General features: G+C 48.5%; 1 protein-coding gene across 1 annotated transcript in view; it reads left to right on the top strand.

The window, feature by feature from the left end:
• The window catches only part of LOC137532393 (thiosulfate:glutathione sulfurtransferase-like), a 53532-nt gene that overhangs the window by 33949 nt on the left and 3652 nt on the right, over positions 1-15931 (top strand). Inside the window, exon 3 of the mRNA XM_068252830.1 lies at positions 944-1106. Within this exon, the coding sequence (XP_068108931.1) occupies positions 944-1106 (163 nt within the window). The remainder of the gene's footprint in view (positions 1-943; positions 1107-15931) is intronic.

The following is a 15931-nucleotide window of genomic DNA, read 5'->3' as shown; positions in this document are numbered from 1 at the left end:
CAGTGTAAACTGCATTGGGGCTGGTGACTTGCAGCATAGAAGTGCAGTGGCCCTGGAAGCGGAAGTCGGACCATGTGGTCTGTGCATGCCCTGACTTCCGTCATCCTCCTCTCAGCCTATCCCTGCACCAGCAGCACATCATTGTGCTCAGTGCAAGAGAGGAGCTTCTAGAGAGGAGAGGAGCTTCTCAGACTTTTCTGAGAGTTGCCGGCTTCAATGCAATTTACAGCAGCCCGACCGGGGGGGAGGTAGCTTCAGAAAATGGGCTGGTAAGTGAGAGGGTATTGCCAAGTATTCGTAGCTATGCTTAAAGCTGCCCTCTGATATACTTACCTGGGGCTTCCTCCAGCCCCTTGCAGCCGACATGTCCCACGCCGCATCTCTGCTCGCAGCCGCCAACCCAGGGTCATTACTAGTGCAGAGGCCGACCTTGGGGTCGTCCTCACTGTGCCTGCACGAGTGCTGCTGTCAATCAAGTCCACATTGTCTGCGGTGTACATGCGCAGGTGCAGAACTACTGCGCAGTACACTGTGGACAACGCAGGCTTGAGTGACAGCGGCGCTCACGCAGACGCACTAGAGGAGGTCGGCCTCTCCACCGCCGGGGACCCCGGGCTGGAAGCTGCGAGCAGAGATGCGGCGTGGAACATGTCGGCTGCAAGAGGCTGGAGGAAGCCCTAGGTAAGTATATCAGAGGGCAGCATTTTCTGCCGGATGAGTCCTTAAAGCATACCTACGAATACTTGGCAATACCCTCTCACTTACCAGCCCATTTTCTAAAGCTTTCTCCCCCCGGTCGGGCTGCTGTAGATTGATGCATACACACGCCATTTGCTCAGGGTTACTTTAAGAGATGGTGGCATGTGATAGCAACAACATATTAGTGGGTGGTGCTTGCAGAGGCTAACATATGAAGAACTAATCGCACATTTGTCTCTTGCAGTGACTGAAGTGGAGGAGGCCTTGAACCTGGATCCTGCTGCTTTTAAACAGAAATATAACGTAGACAAACCCAAACTAGATGACGACAACGTGATATTCCACTGCCACCTGGGCAGGAGAGGCCAGCGTGCCACTGACATTGCCACCAGCCTGGGCTATAAACAGTGCGTATCCTGCAGCGTCTATATTTTGTGTGAGCCGTGTACACATAACGAATGTGTGTCTATACATTAATTCTCTCTTGACTGCCACAGCCATGTAGATATGACACTTCCCTATGGGCATAAAGCTCCCCTGTGCATAGGCTGGTACAGGGCTGGCCTTAGGTTTCAAAGCGCCCTGAGCGAAACCGGATTTTGTTGCCCCCCCTCCCCCATAAGTAGCCTAGACATCCAGCTCCAGCGCCGACGTCACTCTTCTCTCCCCGCCTCCGCAGTTAGAGCAGGCTACAAGAAAATGGCTGCCGTGTGTCTGCATTTGTGGACATCAGTGGCCATTTTCTTGTAGTCCTGCTCTAAATATAGACGGAGAGGACACAGGGAGACAGCGGGGCGGCAAAGGGCGACAGGGCGCATGCGCCCTTGAGAGCATGGCGCCCTGAGCGACCGCACAGGTCGCTCATAGCAAAGGCCGGCCCTGGGCTGGTATCACTGGGACACCACTGGGCATACTTCATATGCTGTCAAGGTAACAGCAACCAGCACAAGGAGTCAAATACATTTATCTGCAATTCAAAACCTCCCCCTCCCCATAGTTGTAGCTTATTTTACAGGTCAATATGCAGCATAGTACTAATAGCAGCATAGTATTAAAGGGAACCCGAACCAAGTAAAATTTAAAATAAACACATGATGTACTTGCAAATGAATATTACATAATTACCTCGCCGTCAGTTCCTCTCGGAGCTCAACATTTTCTTCTTACAGTGATTCCTTATATTTCAGTTCTGAGAACATCTTGTCAAAAATGCATCAGTTGCTGTCAGTTATATATCAGTTGCTGTCAGTTATAACTGAAAAGACAACTGATGTGCAAGGTAATGTCCATGTTTCCCTATGGCTAAGGTGGACAATATTATAGTTTACCAGGAAGCTGTTATGGGGTAATGGCCATTTTCAGAATTTAGGACAGGGAATTCTATCGATCACAGTGGACAAGAGGATGCGGGAGAGGAGAAAGAGATTGATGAGTAGTCTACACGGGAGATAAGTATGACGTGTTTATGTTCTGAATTTTTGTTCAGGTTTGTTTAATAACAGCAGAATGCTGCACAAAGTGCTGTTTAGGATATCAGGGCACATCAGTTCTCAGCATAGAATGCGCACTGTTTGGTTTGAGAATGGATAGATTCTGATGTCTGAAACAGTAGCTTATGCAGCAGACTGCCGCTACTGCTCTACTCCTATGCTGCATGTTGAACTATGCTTTTATATTGAGTTATAATTTACTATCTTACATCTCTATGATGACACATCTATCTTGTATTTAAAGAGAATCTGTATTGTTAAAATCGCACAAAAGTAAACATACCAGTGCGTTAGGGGACATCTCCTATTACCCTCTGTCACAATTTCGCCGCTCCCCGCCGCATTAAAAGTGGTTAAAAACAGTTTTAAAAAGTTTGTTTATAAACAAACAAAATGGCCACCAAAACAGGAAGTAGGTTGATGTACAGTATGCCCACACATAGAAAATACATCCATACACAAGCAGGCTGTATACAGCCTTCCTTTTGAATCTCAAGAGATCATTTGTGTGTTTCTTTCCCCCTGCATCTCTCATGCACTGAAGTTTCAGGCTGCTCTTTTCTTCCTGCAAACAGCTTTGCCCTTGTCTGTAATTCCTCACTATGTGAAAGACCAGCCAGCTCAGAGGACGATTTATCCAGCTTGTAAAAGATAAGAGAGAAGAGAGAAGCTGCTCTAATCTAAATAACACACAGGCAGTGTGCATAGAGGGGCCTGGAAGGCGGAGTTCATAGCAGAACCACAACACTGAAGTACTTGGCAGCCTTCCAGACACAGGCTGACAAGTCTGACAAGAGATAGATAAGTTGATTTATTACAGAGACTGTGATAGTACAAAGTGCTGCAGTAAGCCAGAACACATTAGAATAGCTTTTGGAACTTGTAGGATGATAAAAAAAACAGGATGCAATTTTTGTTACGGAGTCTCTTTAAAGAAAATCTTAAAGGAGTTATCAAGCTAATTAACCTACCCCCCGATCTACTTACCTGGGGCTTCCTCCAGCCCCTTGCAGCTGACATGTCCCGCTCCACACCCACCAGCCCAGGACCCCCGCCGGTGTAGAGGGCAACCTAGAGACCGTCCTCTACTGCGCCTCTGCGAGCGCCGCTGTCAATCAAGTCCACACTGTCCAGACGGTATTGTGCAGTAGTTCTGCACCTGCACAGTACAGTCCGGACAACGTGGACTTGATTGACATCGGCGCTCGCGCAGGCGCAGTAGTGGACGGCCTGGCAAGACACCATGCGGGGACCCCGGTATGGCGGCTGAAAGTGGATCTGTGGTGTGAGACATGTTGGCTTCAAGAGGCTGGAGGAAGCCCCATGTCAGTAGATCGGGGGTAGGTTAATTAGCTTGATGACTCCTTTAAGTGTGGAAAGAAAAAGTTGAGATTTACTTACCTCGGGTCCCTTGCTGTCCTCCCGGTCTGCACTGTTGTGCCCCCAACCAAAGTCCACAATTGGCTACTGCGCACCAAGTGCCTCCTCAATCGTGCTCCCATGGTTGTGAGTGTTCTGCGCTTGTGCAGTTGTAAGTTTTACAAACTGCACATGCGCAGTGCTGAAGGTCACAGTAGCTGGATTGAGAAGATGCGTGCGGCTGAGAAAGCGCATGCGGTGACAGCGGTACAACCCAGACAGGGATGACAGAGAGGGACCTGAAGGACTGTAGGGGGCTGGAAGAAGCCCCAGGTAAGGAAATCTCCATTTATTTTTTTTCCTTACTGTGACGGACGAGCCGTCAGTGCGCAGAAAACGCAGCCGCAATTGACTTCCTGCCTCGGTTGTCGTTGCGCTGCCCAATCAGAATCTCATGTCTGTGGACACCAGGCAGTCCAGCTTGGGGGGTCTCTGCTGTCTTCAGGGGAGTAGTTAGCAGAGTTCTTTTCATGAAGCCTGTGCCCTGTGACTTGCTAATGAAGCCATGATATGTGCATATCTCAGCACTGTGCTGCCCAAATTACACCACCCCTCACCCCGCTTAACACTAATAAAAACCAGGACTGCTTCTTAACGTTGGAATTATTTTTATTAAGGCCAAAGCAGCCCTTCTCTAACTTTTATACATAAATAACTTTGTAAACAAAATATCTCTTTATTAACAAACCAGTAACCAGAAAATGTTTTAGGGAAAGGGCTCCGGGTGAAATTTGACCCACTGAAAAACACAACTGGCATGCAGCCTGCAATCTGCCGGCCCCCGCCGCATGGACCGGCTCAGGGACAGCTGCGCACCTCATTTTACCATTCTCTTCGAAGACACCCTTCCGTTATCCTTCAACCATAGGTGGGATAAGTAATTGCCCCCCACCCTAATTGTAACCATCTCCGGAGCCCCATACCCCGCCAACCACACGGGCGTGAACACCTTACACCCGTGAGGCCCACAAATAAAGAGCCCGCTGGATACCATCCGTCAAGGCCAAGGACCATAGGTCGGTCCCTATCTCATTTAGATGCACCCCGTCCCTGCTCAAAATCAATTCTGTCTCTGTTTCTAAGTCCGTGTGGCGGACAGCCACCCCCCCATTCCTAATGACGAAGCGTGATATCTCCCTGTTCAATTTCTTTCTGGCACGATTTACCCGATCCACCGATCTTGCTAACCTCCAACTGTTGCGTGTTACCACCTCCGACCAAACAATGACTGTAGCCGGGAATTCAGACCTGATTAACATGAAATCACACTTAATGTCTTTTATGATTTGCCTCGTAGAACGAGAGGCCAAATCATTCCCTCCCACGTGCAAAACCAACACATCTGGAACCCGATCCCATATCACGAGCTGGCGAAATTCCGGTATTACTCTATGCCACAGCATTCCCGGCCTCCCGATCCACCTTATATGGGCCTGGTTCCTAGGAAAACCCAACTGTCGCCCTTCCGGCCGAACTCGAGCTCCCCTGGCGCCCCGCGCCACATAAGAGTGACCGAGGATCCATACAAGCCGCGCTGCTCCATCTGTAACAGAAAGAACGAAAGGGGGAAGGGAACACACCACACACAACCACCACCAACATAACAACTTGTGCTTAAATCAAATGGGGTCGTATGTAAGAACGAAATCTTGCTGACTCCTATCTCCCGATCCTCTTTATAGTTTTCTCATCCAGCCCCCAACGAGCTGCCTCTGTAGCAGCCCCTATGCGAAAGGAGTGAGTAGCAAAATCTGAAGGGGGAACTCCCACCCTTTCCAAACTTTTTCGGAAAACGGACACAAACTGAAACTTGGTTAAAGGGACCCCATCCAAATGGCACAGGAAGGACAAACTTCCCTTTGGACGCGCCCCTTTAAATTGGGCCAGCGCCTTCACGGGGCAGACAGGCGAACCTGCAATCCCCTGCAATGTGATGGCCCTTGCCTGCCTGGTCCGTTTTTGAACGCCTCAGGAAGATCTCAACGGATCCTCCTGAAATCGTCACGTCCCCGTCTAAAATACCCGACGCCGTCTTCTTATTGGGACTAACCAATTCACTTATACGAAACGCCCCGAAAAAGGCTAAGACAAAAGTTGCTGTAAATAACGTCGTTTCGAATTCAGAACTGCACAACTCCGGTAGTTTATCCACCAGGGCGGAAAGGAGTTCAAACGTAACCGGCCGCCGAGAATCTTTTTTAACTGGATTGGACTTAAAACCCCGCAAAGCTAACCGAACTCTAAAATCTTTTGTGATATCGGATTCACCCCTTAATTTAAACAGAAACGCCAAAGCTGTCACCTTTTTGGCCATAGCCGAGGGGGACACCCCCGCCGCGCCATTGGATACCATGAATTTAAATAGCAGACACAACCTATCCGCATCTGACCGAGAGCCTCCCACTTGAGCGGCCAACGTATCCCATTGATTCCATACTGTCGCGTACGCTGATCTAGTTCCTTCAGTCAATGACCGAGACATCCACTCCTCTATCTTCCGAACGGGATCTCCCATAACTCCTGAGGGCAAGGAATCCCGAATTGCGTCGCTCCAGGCACGAGGCTTCTGAAACGTTGCCACTGAAAACGAGAAAGCGCATCCGCTACATCATTCTCGGTTCCAGGCAAATGCGCCGCATATATAAACATGTTTGTCACGGAACAGCCGTGAGAAACGAGAACGCAATCGGTTTATTGCGTCGATTGCCCTTGATTGTAGTCGGGCCAGCAATTAGAGACTGACATTCCTGTTTTTTAAATAGGCAGTTTTTTTTCCCTGTTAGGCCCGGTTTACATTAGCGGTGGCCGTCCGGAATCGCCGTGCCGGAGCCGCACCGCTTGCAGAACGGACGGAACGGACGCACGGCATAGCAATGAAAGCCTATGCGTCCGTTCACATGCGTCCGTTCTGCCGGACCGGATCCGGGCCGGATCCGGACTCCGGCCTCCGTTCCAACATGCGCTATTTTTTGATCCGGCTCCTCCGGCAGCCGTATCCGGGGCGGAGCCGGACTGCACCATCCTGCCAATACAAACCAATGGGAACCGGAGAGCGCACAACACACTGGCTGAGAAATCCGGATGTTCTACCCCACTTCCTATGCGGATTGTTGCGGCGATATTGGATGGGGACACATGGGCAAGCATTTTGGAGTGGAGCAGCACAGCTGGATCCGGATCCGGAGATGTTGGCAGCATGTCGCAGGTGGAGGTGAGTGCTAAACAGCAGAGGGCCTGATTCCACAGGTCCCCCTTCTGCTGACCTCCCAGACCCCAACATTTTTTTTGTTTTTTACGTTACTTTTGCCAAACGGATCCGGATCGCATCCTGATGAACACCTGATGCAACCTGACCGGATCCGGATCGGATCCGGATCAGAACCGTACGGTTCCGATCCGGATCCGATCCGGTCAGGTCATCCGGTCCGTTTGGCAAACAACCGCAAGTGTGAACGGGGCCTAAGCAGCTGGCAGGAAGACTGGCCCTGTGAATTGCTGATTAAGCCAGAGGGGTAACATTTAGATGTTAATTAGCCAGCCAAGAGATCACTCTGCCCTTTTGGGAAAGACAGGATGAGCTCACAGCAGGGGGCTATTAAAAAATCTGCTCTGCCCAGACCGGCCGGAGCCATGTAAGACACAATATGAAAGCATGGAGTTTAGAATTTTGAGCATGTTTAAGCAATACCGTTCAGGTGAGAAATGTGAAAGTTATATCATTCTGCTGGTCCGGATCTTGTGAGTATTTTGATATTAAATTTGGGCCACTGGTATAACCAGAACTCTGGGAATTCCACCGTTTTTTAACCGGGCATGCAAACATGCCCAAGTTTGATATCATATTAATCGGTAGGTTCTGGGGATCGAGAATATGTAATTATTATTTGTGTGCCGGCTGCGTAGGTCTGTCTAGAGAAGTGTCAGGGTTATGAGGTTGCTGAAGCCCCTGCCCCAGATGTGATTACCATAGTCCGGCCCGGGGGCCGACTCTGGGAGCCCGCCTCTGAACTCGGCTCCATTAAAAGTGAATGAGCTGCATGGGCAATTGATTCCTCCATTTTAACATCTTCCTGAACACACACGGCCACTGTGAGGAACAAGTGGTGGCCATCTTGCTGGAGCTGAAACAAAAGACATCCTCCATTTTGTTTGGATTTTAAACCTTGCTGAACTTTGAATCTATCTCTGGAACAAAGAACTTTAAGAACTTGAAACTGTTTGCTTGGACTTGATGATTTTCCCACAAAAGGGCATATTTCCACAAACCCTAAGTATTTTCTCCCTTTTTATTTCATACTGGCTATTACTGTTTTAATAATTGTTGATTTTAATAATTGTCTGTATATATTAATTATTTATATTGCTGTGAATAAAAGACTTCCTCCAAGTCATTCACTGTTCCGCTACCCTGCTTTTCACAGCCATACACAGAAACTGATCCCAGGTCTCTGGAGAGACGCTACTATTGGTTGTTTTTGGCTAGACAGAATACAGCGTGTTTTAACCGTTTTTATTCGCAGGATCAGTCAGGCAGTCGGGTCCACGGGCCCCTACCCGTGGTGGTGGCAGTATACCCTGAATCGTGTGTGAGTTGTAATTACCCATATCTCACAGGCTCCCTTCTGGTTTGTCTGCGGCTAATTCCCAACCGTTCCTGCGCATTGACTGCGACCAGAGTTCGCACGATCCGTGCGCTGGCACCGTTTGGAAGGCCATTTGCGGTCAGCCACGAGGGCTCCTGTGACAATGTTAAACCGTAGGCAAACCAGAACCAAGTACCTCAGTAGCCGAATTACCGGCACCGAAGAAGCTGACACCTGGTTAATAGCCGTGACAACCCCCAAGTTATCGCAGCTGAACTTAATTTTTTTATTAGCCAGCCGCGGTCCCCATATTACTGCCGCCATCACTATGGGAAAAAGCTCCAGGAGCATCAAATTTTTGGTAAACCCAGCTTGTATCCACTCCTCAGGCCATTCCGCCGCACTCCAGCTACCTGCAAAGAATGCCCCGTACCCATGAGCGCCCGCCGCGTCGGTGAAAAGCTCCAGGTCATGATGCAAAATGCTATCTTCCATCCGAACCGATCGACCATTAAAATTTGAAAGGAAAACCTTCCACATCTGCAAATCCTCTCTATGCTCCCTGCGCTAACGCACCCGATGATGTGGGGAGGACACTCCCGCGGTTGCCATTGATAATTTTCTGCACAAAATTCGCCCCATTGGGATGACCCGGCACGCGAAATTTAATTTACCAAGCAATGATTGGAGCACGCGCAAAGTGACCTTCTTGTGTGATAGTACCTCCTCAATGACCCCCCCGCAAATCGTCCACTTTATCCATGGGCAACCGGCATTCCATTGCCACTGTATCTATCACTATACCTAAAAATCTAATCTCTGTCTGAGGGCCTTCTGTTTTTCCCTCAGCTAGCGGGATGCCGAAGCTTGCGCAAATCTGTCGCATGGTTGCCAATAAGTACTGGCATGTCGGGGAATCCCTCTCACCCATGAACAAGAAATCATCAAGGTAGTGTATTACAGATCCTACCCCGGACTCTTCCTTTACCACCCACTCAATGAAGGAGCTAAACTTTTCAAAGTAAGAGCAAGATATGGAACAGCCTATAGGAAGGCAACAATCAACGTAATAATTGTTGTTCCAAAAACATCCCAACAGATGAAAACTGTCTCTATGCACTGGGAGCAGTCGAAAAGCCGCCTCCACGTCCGATTTGGCCAATAATGCGCCCTGACCCAAATGCCTCACCCACCGCACTGCCACATCAAAAGACGTGTAAGCCACCGATGAATCCACTGGGTCAATGCCGTCATTCACGGACCTGCCCCTGGGATGTGATAAGTGGTGAATGAGGTGAAAGGATCCCGGCTCCTTCTTAGGCACAATGCCCAAAGGGGAGACAACCAAATCATCCAGAGGAGGGGACGCGAAAGGTCCGGCCATCCGGCCCAACCTAACCTCTTTTTCCAATTTTAACGATACAACCGTCTCGTGGCCCGACACTGATTTTAGATTGCAAAAGGGTGGGGAGGAGCGAAAGGCTCCCGAACTAGGAATACGAAAACCTTTGGCGAAGCCACGACGCAAAAATTCGGCATTTTCAGAATCTGGGTATCTATTTAAGTACCGTTACATCTTTTGAAGCATCACTGGGGTCCTCCCTTTTTCCGGAAGATTCTCCCCCTTTGCTCTTACCTTGTTGTAACAATGCGATCCCGGGTGACTCCCCCCGCAATTGGCACACTCGTGTTTAAACCGACAGGAGGACCCGAACTTGCATGAAGAATCATTGAACTTCCAACAAACTCCCGGTCGCTTGTTGGCCAGCTGCCCTGAACTACCGGAGCTGCTGGCCCCCCCTTGAAAGGACTGAGACCCCTTACTAGCCGGAATCCTAAGTTTCATCCAGAGGATGACATCCTTATGGTTCCACCTAATCTCTGGACGTACTGCCTTATGCTGCCTGAACTCCTCATCGTAACGGAGCCATGAATTGCCTCCGCATGACCGATAAGCCTCACTTATACTATCTTGGTAACCAAACAAAGCTGAACAACATTCGGGCTGTTTCTCTCCTATCACACTCGCCAAGATGGCGAAAGCTTGTGACCAATTCTGATGCGTCCGCGGTATAAGCCTATATCGCCTGCGCTCTTCCTCCTCTTTTTTGCTCTCATCCGGCTTTCCTCTATCTAAATTAAACTTAGAAAGCTGTAACAAGGAAAAAATCTCGACGTATTCTCCCCGCCAGATTTTTTTCCTTTACCTCCTTCTTCAAATGTGTGCCTAATAATGCCTCCAGGCACAAGTATACTTCGCTCTTCGCCGAATCAGACAACCTAACCGTGTCCACTTCCTTTTGAACTACCGTAGTGACTTCCCCCGTGACCAAAGTGGGGGCTTCAACTGCTGGAGCCGCCACTGTCACTGTCGATGCCACTGGCCCAGCCTGCAATGAGTGTACCCCTACCGATACTGGTTGTGCTGCGACTACAGGCGCTGCCGCTGACACTGTTGCCACCGCAGGCCCAAAAAACGGTGCCATTACAGGTACCGATTGTGCTGCGACTGCCTAGGGTACCCAAGCCGCAACAGGAGACACCGCATTAGCTACGCTAGCCCCTTGCAATGCATCACGAATCCCCATAAGAAGTGTGTTTACAAAGGACAGCGCTGGTGCAACCGCATTGTCCCTTGTAGACTGAGGGGGTACCAACCCACTAGCATTAGCTAACGCTAAAACACTGTTATCTACCGCATTGTGTGCTGTGGGAAGGGAATGAATTAAATTAATCTCACCTGGCTGCACCGGACGTCCGTCCCGACCAGCCGAACCCCTGGATCGCTCTGAACTCCTGTCATCGAGATCCTCCTCCGACTGAGATGACGCTTCTTCGTTATGCGACTCATTGCTACGTCCTGGCTGGCTGGCCGGAGCAATAGGCACCAGTCCGCTTCGACTGTTAGAGGACCTTCTGCTGGAAGAAGAATGATGACTCTGCACACCCTTGGTGCCCGAGTCGCTGCTCTCTCTGCTACTTGACCCTCGAGGGTGAGATTGGGCCTTTCCCTTCCTCTGGGCCCCCTTGACTCCTTTTCCCTTTCCAGATGTCTGCTGTTGGATAGCTCTGGCCTGTCCCTGGCTAGGCCCAGCCGAGGCTGCTGCAGCTCCTGAAGAACTCCTGTGCCCCTGCCGGTTTTCAGCTTGTGAGGCCTGGTGCACGTTGCTGGGACCTGCTAGCACGGGCTCCTGCGCTTCCTCTGGTGCCCTGCCGCCTGCATCACTCTGCTCCACCTCTGACCCACCTGCTGCTCCTGATGCCTCTGCCCCCCCCCCCCCCCCTTTGTCCACTCCCTGCTGCCGCCGGAGTTTGGCCCTTGCGGGATTTCGCTGGCCGCTTGGGATTAGGTGCAGGAGGGGTTGCTATGGGGCTTCCTGAGCGCCGGGTAGGCCGCGAGGATGCGGCGGGACTCAGCCTGTCAGGCGGGCGAGTCACCCGCGCGCTGGAACGAGGTGCCAATCCGCCTCCCGTCATGGCCGCCATCTGCAGGGAGACCCACTGGGAGCCCCGCGATTCCGCCTCAGTCCGCACAAGTCGGAGTAGCTCCTCCACCGTATCCGCCATGACGCACTTCTCTCTCTGCAGGCAAAACACGTCCTGCCGCCTTGCTGTCCCCCGTGCGTCTGCCGCTCGCGACGTCACTTCCTCCTGACGTCACTTCCTCCCCCTCCTGTCCTAAGCATGCGCTAAGCGCGCATTGCCCGGCCGCCTCCTACAGCTCCACCTACAACCATTAACCCCCTCACAGCGAGCCTAGCACTATCATGGGGCCCTACACTCCACCCGTTGCACTAATCTCGCTACAGGCCATCTGAGGGGTAACACTCAGGTGTTAATTAACAAACTAGGAGTCTTTTCAGAGCGAAGGAAGCTAATCACAGCAGGGGGCTATTCAAAAACCTGCTTTGCTCTAGACCGGCCGGAGCCATATAGGCAGAATAAGAAAGCATGGAGTTTAGGATTTTGAGCATGTTTAAGCAATACCGTTCAGGTGAGAAATGTGAAAGTTATATCATTCTGCTGGTCCGGATCTTGTGAGTATTTTGATATTAAATTTGGGCCACTGGCATAATCAGAACTCTGGGAATTCCACCGTTTTTTTAACCGGGCATGCAAACATGCCCAAGTTTGATGTCATATTAATCGGTAGGTTCTGGGGATCGAGAATATGTAATTATTATTTGTGTGCAGGTCTGTCTAGAGAAGTGTCAGGGTTATGAGGGCTTGTGGAGGCCCTGCCCCAGATGTGATTACCATAGTCCGGCCTGGGGGCCGACTCTGGAAGCCCGCCTCTGAACTCAGCTCCATTAAAAGTGAATGAGCTGCCCGGGCAAATTATTCCTCCATTTTCCATCTTCCTGAACACGGCCACCGTGAGGAACAAGTGGTGGCCATCTTGCCGGAGCTGAAACAAAGGGCACATGGCTAGCGGCCATCTTGTCTGAATTGAAACAAAGGACATCCTCCATTTTGTTTGGATTTTAAAACTTGCTGAACTCTTGAAAAACTTGCTTATCTCTGGAACAAAGAATTTTGCAGAACTTGAAACCGTTTTGCTTGGACTTTATGATTCTTCCCACAAAAGGACATATTTCCACCAACCCTAAGTATTTTCTCCCTTTTATTGTTTATACTGGCTATTACTGTTTTAATAATTGTTGATTTTAATAATTGTCTGTATATATTAATTATTTATATTGCTTTCAATAAACCGACGCTATCGTCAGTTGTTGTTCTAGCTACCCTACTATTCAGCACGCACACAACTGAACCAGACCTCTGAAGAGACGTTTACTATTGGTTGTTTTTGGCTAGACAGAATACAGCGTGTTTTAACCGCTTTTATTCACAGGATCAGTCAGGCAGTCGGGTCCACGGGCCCCTACCCGTGGTGGTGGCAGTTATACCCTGAATCGTGTGTGAGTTGTAATTACCCTCATCTCACAGGCTCCCTTCTGGTTTGTCTGCGGTTTGTCCCAACGGTTCCTGCGCATTGACTGCGACCAGAGTTCGCACGATCCGTGCGCTGGCACCGTTTGGAAGGCCATTTGCGGTCTGACCACCAGGGCTCCTGTGACACTTACTTAATTTCTTTTAAGATTAAAATGATTTTCTTTCACTCTTTGTGATGATGACTGTCTTGGCTTTCTAGGAATAGGAGAGATCTAGATAGAGATGGGCAATGAGATGAAAATAATTCTGCAATTTTGATTGCCCCATTTCCAAGCTGCATATATTTGATTGCAAAATGGAACCACACTCCGTATTTTAAACTATAAAACAGAGCAGAGCTAATGAGCCTTTGAACTTCCCTGCAGTAAAACTTTATCTGAAGCTGTCTAATGCTAGAAATACACAATGGCCTCAATTCACTAAGCTTATCTCCTGTCTTTAATAACTCTTCTAGAGTTGTTACCATGGTGATAAGGCATGTAGTATTCAGGAAACATTTTACCTCAGGCAAACCTAAAGTTAACTCTTCTGTCTTTAAGTTAACTCTTCAATCCTTAAAATAACTCCAGAGTTAAAGACAGGCTGTTTATTAACTGCATGTGAAAATAACTACAGAGGAGGTAAAATAACTACACTACTTACTGTGTGGGGGTAAGTTTTCTCTTGCCTTATTATCTCCAGCATGATCTTAGTGAATTGAGGCCAAAGTGTTTTTTATTTTTGGCAGGGTTACTGGCCAATCGATTTTCCGATCATTTTTCCCTTTTCGATTTTGCGATAATTTTTTCAGATCAATTTCCATTCACTTCTATGATAAAAAAAAAAGATCAGTAAAACAATCGCAATCAGATCGGAAATTATCTATCGAGCCATCTATCTGCCCAAAAAACTCATGTGTAATTCCAGCATTAGGGCTCAACCCCACTAGCAGCCTTTTCTAAGCACTAGTGATTTGACAAAAGCTCTCGCTAATGCAATGCAATGCTATGGGGGATTTTTTATAAAATCATATCGCTCGAGTGGGATCACACCCATAGCATTACATTAGCAAGAGCTTTTCAAATCACAAGTGCTTAGAAATGGCTCACTGCTAGTGGGTTCCAGGCCAGAGATGGTTTCTGGCGTTGTGACGCAAAGTCAATACTTTGCGTTAACCGAGGTAAAATGAAAGTCCATAGACTTTTTACCTTTCACTTCCAACGCTGCGTTTTGGCGCGTTGCGGTACGATGCAGCCGGGAGCTTTTAATCATCCAGCGCCGGCGGTTTCCCGTCAGGTGAATTAGAACTACCGCCGCTAATCAGTGTCACACTGCAACATCCTGTCGTCCACGCCGCAGATAACACTTGCTCGAAATCTGCTCCTGCAAGCGTTCTGTAATGTGAAAGAGCCCTTACTATTTCTTTGATGCATAAGTGCTTAAAAAAAAAGCACTGTAGTTTGGGTCGGAGAGCTTAGAGAGGCTCCTTTGCATAGATAACAGTGACATTTCTTAACTTTTCTTATACTGGAAAAAAACATTAGACTCATATCTTTGCTACTAATGTTCCATTTCTTAGCTGTGCTACACATACAAATCCTTCTCTCATCAGTTTATTGTCACTTCGGATTCTCTTTAAAGAACTGTGGGCAGTGTGTAGGAGGAATGTGCAGCAGGTGGTATGAGGATATAACCACCACAGTGCCCTTATAGTACCCTAAAGCTGGGTACACATGGTACAATTTTCCATCAGATCCACCGATCGATCGGATTGCAATGATTTTGAGTAGTTATCAATGCAAAATTGATTGCATTATCGATCAGGAACAATTTGGATGTCTACACACGATGCAACGTCTTATCAGATCACCTGTCGATCTGATGGAAAATTGTACAGTGTGTATGAGGCTTTATCCTGCAATCTGAGAATGCTTTGCAGAAGCAAGGAAAACACCTTCACATCTTGATTTATGGTTACCGTGATGAGCAATGACATCCGGTGACATGAGTAAAGTCCACATTGTTCATATAAAGAAAAGGCGTAAGCAATCCCATATTGTGTAATTGTGGGTTTACTGTCTCTTTGCTGGCCATTGCTGTGTGGTTTAATGCCTAGGCCAGTGATGGCTAACCTTTGCACTCCAGCTGTGACAAAACTACAAATCCCATCATGCCTCTGCCTCTCCAAGTTATGCTTAGAGCTGTCAGAGTATTGCAATGCCTCATGGGACTTGTAGTTCCACCACAGCTGGAGTGCCAAGGTTAGCCATCACTGGCCTAGGCAATGGCTGCAGTGATTGGCAGCAAACAGCAGGCGATTCTGCTTTGTAGCCGTGCACCAGTCAGGAAAGATTAGTGGTGAAAATATTGCTGCACCTTCAAATAAAATAGTTTTATGGTTACAGGCTTGCATCATGCGACATCTGCACATATCAAATAAGGAAGAACATTAGATATCCACCACTGCCCCCTCCACACCACACACTGTGCAATTTCCTGTCAGATTTTGTCAATAATGACGACAGGTCTAATCTGATTTCCGATCGTTTTCTGATCCATTTTCAAATCGATCAGAAAAACTATAGGAGATGTATTATTATTGATTTATATAGCGCCAACATCTTCCGTGGCGCTGTACAACAGCATGCAGGGTATAAGAATACAGAGTATACAATACAACAGTTGATACAAGAGGGTATAACAGCTAAAGCAGTGAATTCTGATCTGACCAGGGCTGTGGAGTCGGAGTTGGAGAGATTTTGGGTACCTGGAGTCGGAGGTTTGATAAACTGAGGAGTCGGAGCA

The sequence above is a fragment of the Hyperolius riggenbachi genome, chromosome 9 (assembly GCF_040937935.1).
Source record: "Hyperolius riggenbachi isolate aHypRig1 chromosome 9, aHypRig1.pri, whole genome shotgun sequence".
NCBI classification, from domain to species: domain Eukaryota; kingdom Metazoa; phylum Chordata; class Amphibia; order Anura; family Hyperoliidae; genus Hyperolius; species Hyperolius riggenbachi.
This window is presented reverse-complemented; position numbering and strand designations above follow the sequence as displayed.